A 16,350-nucleotide genomic window follows, 5' to 3' on the forward strand; every position below is an offset into this window, starting at 1 on the left:
ATTGTAACAAATAATTTTTTATCTCAGATTACTGGATAATAGTCCCAATAGTTTGTTTTACCAGATCAATTGTACACTTTGACAAAAATGCGCGGGCTTTGATTCAAATTTGAATTTTTTATTAAGCAAATACATTGTATTTGATGAAGATTAAATGCAGTTAATATAAAAATTAAAGTGTGGATAAAATGTTTGAAAGAAATAATTAATCGGTGAAACTGTTCCTCCACGAAATATAACTTTATTTCTGTATATATTTATTTCAGCCTTATATAAAACGCGTTACAACTGTACGCGTAATATTAATTCTCAGATATACAGTACTATTGGTCATGTCAAAAACGGTACATCTTGAGAATGGTCACACAGGTGCAGTTTGCAAATTGTAATGCGTATTATCGACGAATACGTTTCATGATGACAATATTTAGCGCATCTCTATTCAAGGTGTATATATTTTTTTTTCAATTTCTTCTCTATACTTTTGTGCGCTGATACACACATTAAAATTTTAGTTTTCTTTTCGATTAACACACTTAAAAATCTTGGTAGGGTCTTTGACGCTTCTACACAGGATTGTACATTTTTGTTCATCAGTAATGAATTTCGAAACACATATATAATATAATGGATGTAGCAACGAATGCTTCCTTAAGTGTACAATGAAATCCAACATAATAAAATTGATCTTTTAATATTGTGAAGTTAACGATGTGATTATGATTACTAATGATCATCTGATTATCATAGGAACCAACAACAAAACCAGCAGAATGTAGTGAAACACTTATTCTTACATCCAACCGAAACTTAATATAAAATAGAGCATAATAATAATAATGGTGATTAGCAATAAATTAAGAACTAATAGTGCAATTGGTTGGCACTTTCTGTAGAATCTGGTGTACAAAAAACAATTAATTCTCATTGAGAAGAAAAGAGTAAAAACGGGAAACCAGAAAGAAATATGTCAAACAATGATCTTTTATTATACACAGTCACGCGAAATAATTCGCCTTGTTTGGATATCATTATCCCCTTTTTTAAATAAGTTCGTTTGTACAAAATTGATTCACCAAGGGATGGCTGACACAACGAATTGAGTCATAAAATAAATTGGGTAGTTATTTTTACATAATGCATGCTAGAGTTATTAACAATTTGATAGGAACAAGTATAAATAGTTCATTGAACAAAAGATCATGATCGTGTGATCCATCCTTGGTTTTCTTGTGTATACAAGTGTCAGGGCAGGAATATAATAACAGTCAGCGATATACAAAAATGCGAACGGTCATTTAAAAAAATTGAGCTAATCTTAAAAACTACGCTTATATTAATTTTAAGACACGAGAATAAGGGAAATCGATCGCCGTGTGCGCCAACTTAGAAATATTTCGTTAAACACGAAAGCATGGTGAAAAAGAAAGATAGTGAAACGACAAATTACAGCGAACACGATAATCTCCTTAAATCTTTAACACTCTTCAGAATGTTGACAATTAAAAAGTTCGAACATCACGACAAACATTTATACTAACAGAACGACATCCCGTCGATCTTGCCTACTTTTTTCATAACAATGATTAATTTCTAGTTTTATTTTATATCCTCAATCTCACGATCAAAGCGTAATAGTAGAGTCGTTCGTTAATTTATTCTTCGAATTTCGAATATACCTTCATCTATCAAATTTTTTTACGAATTCAGTATTTCAGATGAGAGTTTGGAATTTGTTTCTCTGAGGCCTTTGTTTTTCGTTTCATTTTTGTTCACATTTAATTTGTTGTCGCGCAGTTCATGCGCGTTTGACCAATAAAAGTAAATTTGCGTAGGTCGGACGATATTTCTGAGATACTTTCCAGAACAGCATTAGCTGCTCGTGTATCTCTTAGGATGCTAAAAGACTTAAATCTACCGCCCATGATTCGTCGTGATAAATAAATTAATTACATGATCTAATGTTTACACCTTGGTGTTTCGACCATACTCCAAAATTTGTTTATGATAAAAAAGAAGATACCTGAAAAGGAAAGGTTTTTTCACTGGATCCTTGGTAATAATACTAACTGCGGACTGATTGGCCAGTGCCGCGGACTCACCCCTCACTAGTCAAGACGTCTTTTAATCTTGCTCTCGTGATTAAATGATCATCGCATTTAAACCATTGATCTCTTTGTTGCCGTATGAAGGCAGTATAGTGTCCAGTTTCCAAAGAACCTTCGTGATTTATCACTGCGAACAGCGAGTATCTATTATCGCTGAACGCCATGTCTTCTCCATTTTTTGGCAGGCCATCCATCATCGAGCTATTGTTGTTGCCATTTCGTCTGTGCGACATAAAGGGAGTCATGTCTAATTGTTCCGGAAATGAGATGAACGTGGAAATCTTCTTGTCCTGTATACTAGAGTGTTCGAATCGTTTTAAGTGAAAACTGGCCACAATAGGAAGTTGCTTCATCGTCAGTTGCTTGGTACTCTCTTGGTATGTCTGACAATTACTACATTTGATTTTTGCACTGGATCCCAAATGTTCTGCACGCGTGAACCTTTCTAGGCAATCCAGCAATGAGGTAGGAGGACCAGAACTGTCGGAACCCGACGCACTAGCTGCTGGGCCCAAATCCAATGATATATCCCAAAATGGATCTATAGTGGTCGATACACCGCTAAAAAATGTTTACATTAGCAGACAGTTCTCCTCATTACACTGTCTAGTATGCAGGATGTAAAGCTGAATAATTATTATATAATACATTTAACTTTACACCTTACAAATAGAAATGAATTTTATGCCGTACTTGCATGCTTGGCAAACTACGTCGCTTTGTAGACCACCGGTAAAGATTTGATCAATGATACAATTGCAATGATGCGGATTATCTTTTACTAAAATCGGCGCTGCCTCGCAATGCCTATGCAAAACGTCGAGCGTAGCTATAAAAAATTCGTGGGCATCTTGCTGTTCGTAACCTGCTAAATGTCTGGCGTGCGTCCATATTAAATGGAGAAGCTTGTGAAGTGTCAATGGTGCTTTACTACCAGAATAAAATTCCTGAAAAAGATGGGACACTTCACAGACTAGGCAGCGACTAGGTTGTGGGCAGTGATGACGGTCAGCAAGAAAATAATCTCTTAACAGTGGTGTGTGGATAAGGGCCTGTACAATGCAGTTCATAAAACATGTACTTCCAAGATTTATAAGTCCTCTTAGACCTGAAAGATTTTAAGGCAATTGAAGTATGATGACTTCATTAGGATGTTCATTATCTCTGTCTAATGCATCTTTTTGCATTTATTACCTATAGTAGAATTTTCTACAACACGCCTTCGGCGTGGATGTTTCCTCAATAATTCAGCCTCTATTTGTGTTGGTTCCCATGCTCGATAAAATTCTCCAAAGCTCAGTGATTTTGCTGATTCACTCCACTGCGATTTGGCAACAGCCAATAACTCTCTATCGTATACATAATCTCCACATTGGAAGCACAAGATATTTCCATAACAAAGATCAACAGCTGCAACACAAAATTTATGTAAGTAATATATCTCTCAATCGTAATGAATTTTGTTTTATATCAAATTACCTAAGAAATGCTTCTTTGTCTTTGCATGTTCTTGTATGTGACCTTTTACATAGCAGCCAAAAAATATGCAGTGAAGACAAGAATGAAGACGGTCCTTATACGACTTACATGTGTGACATAAACAGCTTACCGCCTAAAAAATGTTGTAATTTTTTTATTCAACATTTGCTATAGAAAAATTACAATAGGAAGTGTTATTAAGACAAGATAATAGTATAATTATAAGATATTTTTGAGTACATCAAATATGGAGCATAAGGATTATTTAATATAATTTTATAATGCTGTAAAGTATAATAAAACATTCGCAAAGTAACGGTATCGGTAGAATCATAAATCTGCAATACCGTTACTTTACGCGAGCAACAAATCTGCTAGAACTTTGTACCGGCAGAGTAATCGTCTGCAGCGGCCATTTTTAAATCCATCTTTACACACGACCGTCCATGAAAGTAACAGTACAAACCAAACAAATAAATTACACCGTTCACGATGTTTTCATTGACTGCGCAACGTGTTTTATCTTCGTAAAAGCGTATCTGTTCCAAAATTATACTGGAACAGTTAATAGCGACTACATTTTAAAGAAATATCAAAGATCGATTTCATGCGATTCAAGTTCTGTTGGAAACAAATTAGAGAAATTAAAAACAATAGAACAGATAAGAAAAAGCGTTATCAGTAGAGATCGGCTAATCAGACTAAAAAGAGGGAGGAAAAACATCTTATCTTCGCAATACGAAGAAAAATAAAACGACAACGATGGCATCTGACTTCTGTAAAGAATACTTGCGTATTTGCGGACAAGGACTGTAATACTTTCTACAATTGTGGCTCAATATTGCGAGACGGAACAACAAAGAATGAAAAGAATCTCGCGATTTTCGATACTACGAAGGGTTCACGTATGTAGTTCCGACAATTTGCTATTCCTTGAAACGAGCGTTTTCGTAGCTTGCGAAGCGGAGACAACCCCGAGATGATGCGATAAAGAATGAGTCCGGGGCATATGATTGTCAGATAAAATGTATGTGCAGAAAGAGAGATAGAGAAAAGGGGGAGAAAGGGAGACAAAGAGCGTACAACATGCGAAAGTAAGAGAAAGAGGGAGACAAAGACGGAACCTTGACCACGGATCACGCGAGAAAAAGATAGTCGCACCTTTCTTACGCGTGCCTCGGTCGACGTACTGGTCACGAAATAGGAGTGTATCACTTTGTATGGCTGGATACCTTTGGCTGCTTTGAAATTATTCAAGTGTATGCAGCCATGGTCGCTCATCTCAGGCTGGCGTGAGCGACGCTGTCCTATATCCTTCTCCTCAGCCTGCCAATGGCCCTGCACGTACGCGTTTGCTCGCCGACCCTTTTCGACCACCGACGAATCGACAACAATGACAACGACGATAGGCACGACGTGGATGGAGACAGACCGTCAGCGACGGGCACGAACAATGCGCGAATCGGTTGCTTGACGGCGAAGAAAACTGTGCCTGTTCTGTGCAGGGCGTAGCACGCTGGCCTTGGCAGGAGCGCGCGTGTCGTTGACATGGAAAACCGCGTGAACCTTGGGGGAAAAAGAGCGCAAGGGTTGCCCGTGCAATATCGGAACAAGTCGATCGCTGTCACGCCGTATTCGATCTGTCCCCGTTCGTTGAAGAGAGACAGATCAACCGGGGCCCGGAAGAAGGGGGCAGACACAGGAAAGGCAGACGGATTGAGGTGAAGAGAGACGCGCGCGCGAGCTAGCCAGACCGTTTCTTTTTGTGACACCCACGAGACTCGGGCGAGGACACTGATTTTCTTGGCGACGATCTCTTCGGTGGGGGGGAAACACCGTACCGTCTCGAGTTGTATGATCTTTCGTGTCCACCTTATCGACACCTGGGTGCTCACGGACACCAGCCGGTCACTGCAGGCGCCGCCGGTACGAACCAGTCCCTCTTTGCCCCCACCACACAAGGTTCTTGTAGAGGGGAAACTCTTGTAAAATATCCGATCCTCATGCGTACGGAAGTAGATTCGTCGTGAACATAGCTGCAGAAATGTATCTAACTTCAACGTTAAAATAAATTATTTTTCACGTTATCCTACGCGTATACATATATTGTCCCTTAAGTAGATTTTCGACACAAAATTCAATCAAATTTGCTTTGCGATATTAGAAACACTGCGAGCAATAGAAAATTGTTACTTACACCGATTGGATTGAATTCATTTCAAATGTAGAGTGCTCTCTGATTGGTGAATAGCACGCACTTTCGATTCTCGAAATAAAACATCGTAACGTGAGATTTCTACCAATCATGATAGCCATTATTTTTTATATTGTCTTGTGATTGGTTGAAAACAACTTGTCTTCATTCAAACAGTACCGTTTACAGGACGCCATGAACGCATTTACTGATGTCGTCGAAACGATCAGTTTCAAAGGATTTATTTAACAATTTCCGTCATTATGAATGTACCTTCGTCAAGAATTACCGAGTAAGGTAATGTATTTATGTATGTACTATATAATAAATATATAATTTAACATAGTACCACCATTTAAGTACAGTTAAGCTTGAACGGCTGTTGGCATTGTGATGGGAATTGGAGTAGAAAGAAATTATATTTACTAAAAAACACCTGTATTTTTTCCGTTTCAGTAAATATATTACTGAAAGATATTACTAAATATATGTGTAAATATATTATATACATATTTAAGTAAATATATTAGTGAATATTGTAAATTCTCTGAAAAATCAGTATACAAACATAGTGTTTGTTCAGTAGTCGAAATCCAAGCAATTAAGAATTTTGGGAGCCAATAGAAATTATATTTTATAATTATTTAGTACTCGCGTGTAAATCTAAAATGCACTGGCATTGTTCCATCAAGTGTTACCTACAGAGCCCGATTTTTGAATAGGACTTATGGCGCCATCTTCGATCATTTCCCGAAACTTCCTGGTTCTTCTAAAACTTGCAAAGTATCAGTCGATTAATTTTGTACTTCAATTTTAATTTAGGTTCGCTTCTTTTCGGAAGGTTATTCGAATGAAAGGTGTTATCAGTATTTGTTACCAAAGTCAATCGGTGTTAGTTTACAAAAAAAAAATTTCTTGTAAAGACTTCTGATTTATAATTACTCTTTCTTTTTATCATTAGTACTCTTCCACGAGTTATATCAATTAGCTGATGAAGAAACAGTGGTAATTCTATTCATAAGATATAGCGAAGATACACCGAGGTATCTAACGAGGTGAGAACACGTAGTTATGCAACGAAGACAATTAAGAGTGCGACGTGACGACGAAAGAAAGAAATCCAAGGTCTGCAAACATCTATCTCTTTATTAATAAGACATGATTTACAGAAATACTATGTAATAGCTATGTTACTCTCTCATACACGAAGTAATAGATCATCAACGACAGGAACGTCGATATATCCGGCCCGAATCCTAGAGGTATCTCTAATCTACGCAATACACAGGTGTCTTATAAAAAAAATGGTAATGTTATATAATAAAACAATTACATTAAAAAAGTCAAGTACAATTTGAAAGTGAAATGTTAATGAAACGATTCTTTAGGTGAATTATAATTCTTCTTGGTAAAATGATCGTTTACTACAGCATGTCATTTATTCCGCGACACCTCGCGAGATATATATATATAATATATATGTATATAACTAAAGAAAATATATTAATCTGCCCGGTGTATAATCTTACAGATATTGTTATGTAAATTACCATAGAGCGAGCGTATGCTTACTATCGCTCCGTATGTCGAACACCAGCTGGATCATCATTAAAATGGAATCATTACATTAAAATAAACAGGACAAAATCCGAAACGGAGCAATTCAATCCAAAGATCAGCTACGGCAGGTCTTAAATAACCGAAATTCTCTACAGAATCAACGGAAACCATTCCAGCACAAAAGAAAGCGCTGTTACCAACCTAATCTACGACAGAACACTCTGTCATGCACCGTCGGCACCAGTTTCCATTGTTAATCAACAATTCTGAGGAGGTTCGTCAAAATTTTCGAATTTATTGACACCAATTAATCTGCTAACTGAGCGATCTTTAATTGAAGTCCTCGAAAAGAAGTAGAAAAGTATTTTTGTTGAATGCGATCAGCGGTCAAAAGGCGCAGATGATTATTAATGATGAAATAACTGCCCGTGCTCGGTTAACATATTAAGAATCATTATCTACAGAAAAAGAACCACACGATGTACAGTAAGTCTCGGTTCAGGCAACCCCGGATTAATACCACTACCTTTCTCTCTTTCTATTCCGGGCTCTCTTCGCATTAATCTAAGGTTTATTGATTCGTCAATCGTCTCGGTATGGTTGCACCGATTCAATTCTAGCCAGAAGGAGTGGCTACAGTCGAATCTGCCGATCGAACAGTCTCCTCGGACATTTAGTTGGCGCTAAATTATCCGATGAGGGAATAGAAACCGCCTTGAACGAACGTTTAAACATCGAACTCCGCCTATGAGTCAAACACGTTTATTATTCTTTTCATAGTCGGATAACATCATTTGTTGCAGATGCGATTGACCGGCGGTGTCTACTCGCGAAGGCTATGCTTTAATATTTTTCCACGATATCTAGTGAGTCACTAGTCAGGTGCGACCATAAAAACATTTTTTCTTTTCAAACATCTATTGGCCGAGGAAAATATTCTCTCGATCCTCAGCTAGAACCTCACAAAATGTTGAGAAACTATTGTACATGCTGCAGGGGAATCGGGAGTAGCGTTTAAGATTGAATTGTTCGCTGATGGTTACTGAGAAAATTTCAGCGGAAGTGTGAAACTATTGTAGCCAGTACAGGCTCGCGTTCTCGGCGTCTTCCTCTGAATTCGCGTTCTAGAGGTCCGTTCCCGCGCGACCATTCCGCAGATAATCCAAGTATCGCTTACCGAAGCGCGGTTCGGTACCAGATTCGATGTACGCCGATCGGATCTCAGGTGCACGGTGTTTTCTCAGAGAAGTTTTGTAATCCTCCGAGCCTCTCCCTGGCCGTTCGTTGACTCGCGGTTCAGGGCTAGGCCCCGTCTCCGCGTTTTGCGCCGCGTAATAATGTGCGTGCACCTCACTTCGCCGCAAAACTGGGACGCTGCGTGGCTGAAAGAGGAGACAATTGTGGGAAGAGGCTGAAAGCGAGATCGCCCTCCCCGCCTCGTCTTTCGAGTTTCCCTTTTCCGAACGAAGCCGCGCCGATGCAACAGAGATGTGCCGGCACCGATTATGGACGTTCCACGTTTTTTCTTCCATTAATAAAATGCACCTGGAAACACGGATTCCGTGCACGTTCTACTCGTATGAAACATTCATCCCGCACCACTGTCCTGCTACTTACGGTCCCTGTAATCTCGGTGGATCCATGGTCAAGCCTCGGATAAAATAACCGGATTGATATGCAAGCTGCAATGCCTCTCGAGAGAAGAAGCTGTCGCCGGTGAATAGTGTAAGCTACTTTCACTTTTCGAGTCTATGGTATTCACGATTTTGAATTTTCCAAGTCCGTGGAGGCACCGCGAAAACGAAGGATTTCCCTTTTTATACCGAACAGGGGGATAGATAGATATCGTCTAATCGCTTAGCCACGCAGGCATTCTGTGTCGATTCGCTGAGAAAGGGAACAATACTTAATTGCAACAAACAAACGCCGTGAAATGGCGGTAACTTGCGTTCACCGAGTTGGCCTAGACAAATGACTCATAACTCGCGTTTTCCGACCGACCTCCCGGTATACGGTTTCAATTCATCGTCGCAAATAAGGCCATATGCACTAAAGTTATTCGTACGCGTTGTATGCAGTACACACACTAATTATAGGTGCACTCATACATCCTTGTTCACAGGTCGGAGCGGTGGGAGGCTATGGAGAATAAGGTACTCCATTGATCGTCGATCGTTCTTCCATGTTTGCAAGACGAATCAAGAACGAATCGTTACCAATTCGCGGCTAATTAAAGAGATACACTCGACCGTGTGACAATATTGAAACGCGACGATTAAACAGCAGAATTTTACACACACGAAGCGGTTAGTGAAACACATTTGAACTGATGCGATCGCTTTACAATGACTACTAAACTTTTGCAGTCTGACAACGAATGACTTATTCCACTGAAAATAATCGTCCGCCGTAACGTGCGAAGGAATCTCTGAACTGTATAATCTAGAACGATTACTGAAAGAAAGTTCATAGTTAGAAAAATGGAATGCGACCAGTTATGGCTGATTACAGAGGATTAGTTTTCCAAGCTGCCGTTTATTATCACTGCCGTTATGGTTGGTCGCGTGGTCGTTCCCATTCGATCGAACTATGACCCTCTTGAATTCTCGATAATGCCGTTTCTTTTCCGGAAGGGATCTCGGTAACAACTGCTTTCGTCGCAGCGACAAACGGCCCGTTCGCTATTCATTCTCCTCTCTAACCGTAATTATTCCTCTCCTTTTTTTTTTAAATTTCCCTTCGAATTGGACGCGATCGAACTATTATAGGGGTTGGACAAATTAATGGTAATACTATCTACGTGTTCTCGCTTTCGTAAAATTTGTTGATTATCGTATTTCGACTTGGTTTCTATCCACTTCGTTTCCATTATCTTGTCCAACTCTACTGTCGAATCGTCGCTTAACGTTGTCCGGGCAGATTTAATACTGCCCATTGGCGATGTTAATTCGGGGTCAATTAAGCGCAAATGCGTCGGTGTCGCGGCGAAAGTTTCGCCCGGTACCGAGAGCGTGATTGTTTCTGCGGCACGCGTGCCGATTCAATTCGGTCGCCTGATTAAATGGGGACTCGGCTGGAATACTGATAGATTTATTATTAATACATAGTGGAGTGAAAGTATTCGTTTCACGCGGATCGTGGGGATTGTCAAATTAATTATTCTTTCTTCACAGATGGGGAGGCTGTGTTACCTTTCAGCGGCCTCTTTGAAAACTCGTACAAATCGATTTCCTTTCGATACATCTAAAAGTTAAGAAAACCTTGTGAAAACCCGGACGGCTTTTCTTTTGCGGGACACGCTTTCCAATTGTGAAACCAATCGAATCGACTCTTTGGTATCGCTTGGTATTTTTTGGAATAGAGTATCGCACATTCAGAGACCCGAAACATGGCTTAAAAGTATTCTAAATAATTAAGTTGATTTAATTAATGATCTGAAAGACTTATTAGATTACAAGTTTCTGAATGATTCGGATGCTTTTCTGGATTCCACTTCCGGAGCTTAGATATACGGATTGTGAACGTGCCGATTACATATTCAAGTAGGAAACTAAAAATGCTGTTCTGTTTCAGACGAAGACGGATTCGTGGTTGCAGCAGAAGCAGATACGCTACTGTTCCCTGTGATAAAGACCGTCAGCGGTAATTGTACCGATGAACTCTTCGAGATCAATTTCGCCCGAGAATCTTGGATGGCAATCAGATGACATAGAGAGAGAGAGACGGGTTTCCTGGTAGAGTCTCGAGAGATCCTGGGCGTTTTCTGTTGTACCATTAAAGTCATCGTTCACGATTGGTATCTCTAGACCGGCGTGCAATTTAATTACACTCTCGATTTCGCGAGACAGGTTTTCCAGTTCGCACCGGGTACAATCAATTAGCTTCAAAAAAATTATGGTAACAAGTAGTCTTGTCTGCACAGTTATACTGTCGTGAAGACATACTCTAGACTAGAGCCTTCGATCGTGTCGATGTATCGGTCGCGATCTACACGGGTATACATACGAAACGCGACACACCTGTGTACCTATAAATATCGAATTAAATATATCCTAGCACGACGAACAAGCAGATGGAAAGCTAGGAAATCCTACAAACCGTGAAATTGCGGGCACAGGTGTTCCCAAAATCACAGGTTAAGGAAATGACTTCGTACACAAGCCGTCGAGGAGGACGAAGATTTAATCGAGGCTTCGACGGATTCAACAAGAGCGAATCTAAGAAGTACTAGCTACTTTTTTTTCGACGAACTGATATTCTTGAATACTTCGCTATATGTACTCAGAAATGATGTGCCGATCTGGAAACGTTAATAATCTTCTGTTGTACAGGTAGGTTGGTGGAGGGTAAGACTTAAATCTACAGATATTGCTGAGAGAGTGGGATAAATTTACCCGATAGAATTCTAAAGTGGATTTTTTTCTAGCTTATCTTATAACGGGTGCACCAACGTTTCCAAATCGTTACAATACTTCCGCCTATAATGAGGTGTGTACCATCACAAAAGGAGCTCGTTTGATCCACTGTATAATTCGAAAACGCCCCCTGTTATAGTTACACGCGGCCGAGTCACGCTTGGCTATGCGGCTGTGAAACCAACCGGCGTTGAATCTTTGTACATACAACCATAACTTCACGCGCGTGAATCGTTGAGCCGAGGGTCGCACTGGACGTTCAGAGTCACCAGAGGTACACTGGATGGGCTTTTGTCGGCGCGTTATCTGACTGGGAAGATTGGTCGAACGTCTTTGGTATACCCGTGCGTTGTGATATAGTCTACTGTCTAGAAAAGAGGAGAAACGACGACAATAGGAAGGGAGACGTTACTGAACGGCGACGGCTAACAGAACGGCTAATCCCACTGCCAGACCGACGCTAATCCTGTTAGCGGTCGAAGTGGGTATATCCGGCTGCTGCGGTGCGGTGCCGTCCTCTAGATATTGGTAGCTCTTCAGCCCGATCTTCGACCGGACGACCCTGTAGTTTGGTACGCTGATGTTCACGCGGTTGTTGATGATGTTCTGCAAGCCGTTGGTCACGCAATAGAAACTGCCGGAGTCGTCGAACGCGAATGTGTCGGGCCACTGCATTCGTTCGTGGTCCCTAGAGATGACCCTCTGCCCTGTCGTGAAGCTGTTGGACATCTTGGTGTCCCACATGGCCACTGCATCGTCGGCCAACAGTCCAAAGTACAGCACTCCCGTGGAGGACATGATCATCCCGTCGGACTGCGAGTTCTTCCTTCCTAACTCCTTTACGTATTCGTCGATGTTACTCATATTGTTCTTCAGCACAGATGTTGGCATCGAGTATAGGTGGAAAGAAGACAGCGGTGAGTAGTACAGATGTCGGTCCTTTACGCTGGCAGGGGACAATGCAATCCCGTCTACTGGCATCGGCATGTTGATCAGCATCTTAGCGACCATGAACCGCACCGCCTCTGGCTTGGCCTTCATCGAGTCATGTCTGACCTTCCAAGAAGTGTTGTTCTGAAGAGAGTAGACGATGATACCTGGATCGTCGCGATCACTGTCCGAGATGTATGCCATGCCGCCGTCTTCGTGGTCGATCACTATATCGTTCAAAAACGCGGTCGCCGGACGAGCCACGTGCTGAGGGAATTCGTAGGTTCTTAAGACCTTTCCTTTGTCCTCCAGATCGAGAATCACCAGACGAGGAGTACAGCTGGCTTTCGTCTCCACTGCCATAGGAGATATTCTTCCCGAGTCGATCACCCACATACGACCGATCGGATCGATCTCCATGCTCTGCACGTACTGGAAGGCACTGCAGTAGCCGAGCTTCTGCATGTCCCAGCTAGGAAACGCTTCTAGGATTGGTGCCGTAGTTTTGTTCACCGGTGTCGCAGATGTGACTCCGAGTGCGACCGGCACACCGTCTTTCCAACGGGGCATGGTCAGGTACATCTTACCTTTCCAGAACTTGATACCGGATATGAAGTTGTTAGCGGGCACAAACTCGTCGTGATTTATTGCAAATTGCTTTTCTTCATCCGACGGCCAGACAACATCGACTGTGTTCCATTGAAAGATTACCTGGAACGGCTCGTGGCACACGGTTACAGCGACCAGGAACAACAGCAAGAAGGTCAAGCTCTTCATCTTGCTGGCTGGTCCTACTATGGCGTCCTAAAAAAATTCCAGCTCTTCTTGGGTCTGATTCACGCCTTGTTTAGGTGCACGGAAAGGAAAGAGCGAGAAGATCAGCCAGTTGAAAGCCGATATCCGGAACAGCGAGCTGACAACTGTCGCCGGGGATCCGGAAGACGGTTCTCCGCTCCGCGTTTATTCTCGTCGACGAACCGGTGTGGTTCCACGGAATATTGGTACGTGCCAAATACACCGGTTGCCCCAGTGCTCGTCGGTGTTCTCCAACACCGTCGCCGAGCAAATAATCCGTCTTCACCGCGAAGCGTGCTAGCTACTATGGTGCCGGTTGAAACTCGCGGCGCTCAACACTCAACAGCGGCCCATCACGCGGAGACGATCGCAATTTGACTGACGAAGACGCGGAGCGTCGCTTAGAGAGGCGTCGTACCCCCACCCGACACCGCCGCCTATTTACACACGACCAGAGGGCTCCTGCACGTGCACGAAACTACATAGGTGTGCGGGGATCGCGCGCCGGTTTGTGTGCGGATAGAACGTGCAACAGGGAACACCCAGAGCCCACCCCTACCCTAACTCCACGGATACGCGCGAAACGTAACTCCCTTGTCCAACCGATGATGTTGATGCATTGTGGTAATGCAAATTAACATTCTTCGCTGAATCACTGATCAACTATGATGCTTGCGACATTCCACCCGACGCCGATCGCGACGATCATCGTTATCTCTAATCCGGATAGATTCCTCGCGTTTCGAACCGTCATCAGTATTTTTTCAACTTTAAGAATGCCACGATATTATTGCATTGACATACCTCGTTCGAGAGTGTGTTATACATTCGTAGAAACTCTTTGGATGCTTCATTGGCTCATAAATTTTCAAAGCAAAGTTCATAAGTGTAGACACTTGTTGAGTCAGCTACAGAATAAGCTCATATGAGAATAAGAATCATGTAAACTTGCACGAAAGGATGAATGTAACTGTGTTTGTAGTAGTTGATAGGTAAAAAAATGCGACTGAGATCCTAGGGGAGAATCATTCAGAACTACTGATGGATATAGTCAATGGCGATCGACCGGCGTCGCCGTGACGAATCATTGCGAAACAACCTTCGAAGCGTGAATTGAGCCTAATGCGAATGGTAACGCTCAAAGGAGCAGCATGACTTTAGACACGGCAACGGCAACTCTTCGTGCAGAAGGAGGACAGCTCGGACGGACGTCACTAGCAAACGCAATCGCGCGCAACGGAATACGAAGAAACAGCCGTTGAATCGATTTTTCGGGCTCATCTCTCTCAGAGGGTGAAGATAAAGAAGGATCGCAAACAAGCAGTCTTTTCTAAGCCACCTCACCCCTTTTCAACGTTCTCTTTTCAAACAGATCCGGCCTTACAACATATCTTTTATCTGTTCCCCGGCCCAAGCGCCTCTATCAATCACCAACGTCTTTCGTTTGGACTAACAATGGCCGTGCCAGGAAAAAAATCAACGTATTCCACGAAGATTATTAATCTAATCAAGGGACAATTCTGAGACAATTGCAAGATAATTTTGTTCCACGGATCTGCTGTGAACGAAAAGGTAACGAAAAACTCGCCGTCAATTCGTAATATTTTTAGAATACTTTTATATAATGCAGCTCGACACGATGTTTAAAAGTCTGTTTCATAGACCAGGAGCTGAAGCTGGACAAAGCTAAACAATCTTTCTGGCTGTTTATTCGTTTGCATGTTTCATCGATGCCGACACGCCGAGTAACCATATGCCGATCTGTTTCCTAGCCCCGCGGTCCATTGATCTCGAGTGAAATGGATCAATGAATGTATTAGACCCGTCTGCGACCGATACCTTTATTGGTCTGCCAGCGTTGCGATCCTTGAAATCCTTGATCCGAGTTCCCACAATTGAATCGGTTTTTCAGAAAGAGCTTCAGCTACGAATGATAAATTCTCGACAACTATTAAAACGACTACCGAACCACGTAAGTATGCAATTTCTTTTAGCGCAGTCATTAAAAGGTTTCCAGTAGCTAAAGTGTTAATACATGTTTTCAGTGAATTTTCGTGTAGTCGTCTTAGCTCTTGCAATTCATCGTCAACAATTCTTTTTCGTCCTACAACATTCTGTATATTTATCAAAACGATTATTTTACGGAGGCTTGTCCATTGCGTCCATCATTACGGCCTTTCGTGAAGGTCAGGCACGCAAGTCGCCGGATTAGCTGGTTCGCACGCGGTTCCCGCGGAACTGTTGCTAGATACAAAAGTTACATCACCGCTCCGGCTATAAAAATAGTCGGTGGCAGCCGGCTGATTGACGGCCTCTGGAGCCGAATCTGATCGACGCTCTGCGTATCTTCGAATGCGAAACGGTGGCGCGCGTGAAACGAGTACAATAACGTTTCCTGGCAGCGGTTCAAGTATCTATAAAAATTCACCGAGCGGAGAGAATTCGTGGGCCCGCGCGCGCGAGAGGCACATGAACCCTCTCCTCGCTCGGCGGACTATCGCAATTTGTGCCTCGATTCCGTATATCGTAATGAAAAGACGCTGCCAGAATTTAGAAGAGCCGGAAGGAATACGACTAGTTGAAACTCTTGGACGGAAATATCTGATATCGAACGCGGCACTCGTAAAATATTTGGAATATTAAATGGTTATGTCTCGATGTATTCTTCTAAAGATATTTCTTTCGTTTACCAATCAATTTAATGTGTTGAAACGTTTGTGTCTTATAATTGCATCAAATCTGTAACTTTGATGCATTAGAAATAGATAAAAGACTATCCCAAACAATATTTTTTTATTTTGCATTGTAAAAATGTTTTTGCAACAGTATTACTATTTCGTACTACCTAGTACTTCGTTTTGAAATATTT

At 41.8% G+C, this 16,350-nt stretch overlaps 2 protein-coding genes across 2 annotated transcripts; both read right to left on the reverse strand.

Annotated features, from left to right (window-relative positions):
* Positions 1 to 225: 225 nt before the first annotated feature.
* On the reverse strand, positions 226 to 5,562 carry Not (ubiquitin carboxyl-terminal hydrolase nonstop). The gene is made up of 6 exons (XM_078178909.1): positions 4,749 to 5,562; positions 3,588 to 3,720; positions 3,303 to 3,518; positions 2,802 to 3,216; positions 2,103 to 2,669; positions 226 to 2,023 (listed from the first exon to the last, which is right to left on the reverse strand). The coding sequence occupies exons 1-6, from the start codon at positions 4,866 to 4,868 to the stop codon at positions 1,966 to 1,968; spliced, it is 1,509 nt and encodes a 502-aa protein (XP_078035035.1). The 5' UTR covers positions 4,869 to 5,562; the 3' UTR covers positions 226 to 1,965.
* Positions 5,563 to 6,909: 1,347 nt separating this feature from the next.
* LOC144468256 (dopaminechrome tautomerase) lies at positions 6,910 to 13,876 on the reverse strand. Its single transcript, XM_078177581.1, has 2 exons — positions 8,959 to 13,876; positions 6,910 to 8,886 (listed from the first exon to the last, which is right to left on the reverse strand). The coding sequence occupies exon 1, from the start codon at positions 13,461 to 13,463 to the stop codon at positions 12,165 to 12,167; it is 1,299 nt and encodes a 432-aa protein (XP_078033707.1). The 5' UTR covers positions 13,464 to 13,876; the 3' UTR covers positions 6,910 to 8,886; positions 8,959 to 12,164.
* Between the last annotated feature and the right edge of the window lie 2,474 nt (positions 13,877 to 16,350).

This window comes from Augochlora pura, chromosome 4 (assembly GCF_028453695.1).
Source record: "Augochlora pura isolate Apur16 chromosome 4, APUR_v2.2.1, whole genome shotgun sequence".
NCBI classification, from domain to species: domain Eukaryota; kingdom Metazoa; phylum Arthropoda; class Insecta; order Hymenoptera; family Halictidae; genus Augochlora; species Augochlora pura.

Coding starts and splice junctions, on each gene's coding strand:
- Not (XM_078178909.1), bottom strand. CDS start 4,868: ATGAGCGACCATGGCTGCATACACTTGAATAATTTCAAAGCAGCCAAA. Junction 3,519..3,587: donor GACAAAGAAGCATTTCTTAG/GTAATTTGATAT, acceptor TTTGTGTTGCAG/CTGTTGATCTTTGTTATGGA. Junction 2,024..2,102: donor GACGTCTTGACTAGTGAGGG/GTGAGTCCGCGG, acceptor TTTCCTTTTCAG/GTATCTTCTTTTTTATCATA.
- LOC144468256 (XM_078177581.1), bottom strand. CDS start 13,463: ATGAAGAGCTTGACCTTCTTGCTGTTGTTCCTGGTCGCTGTAACCGTG.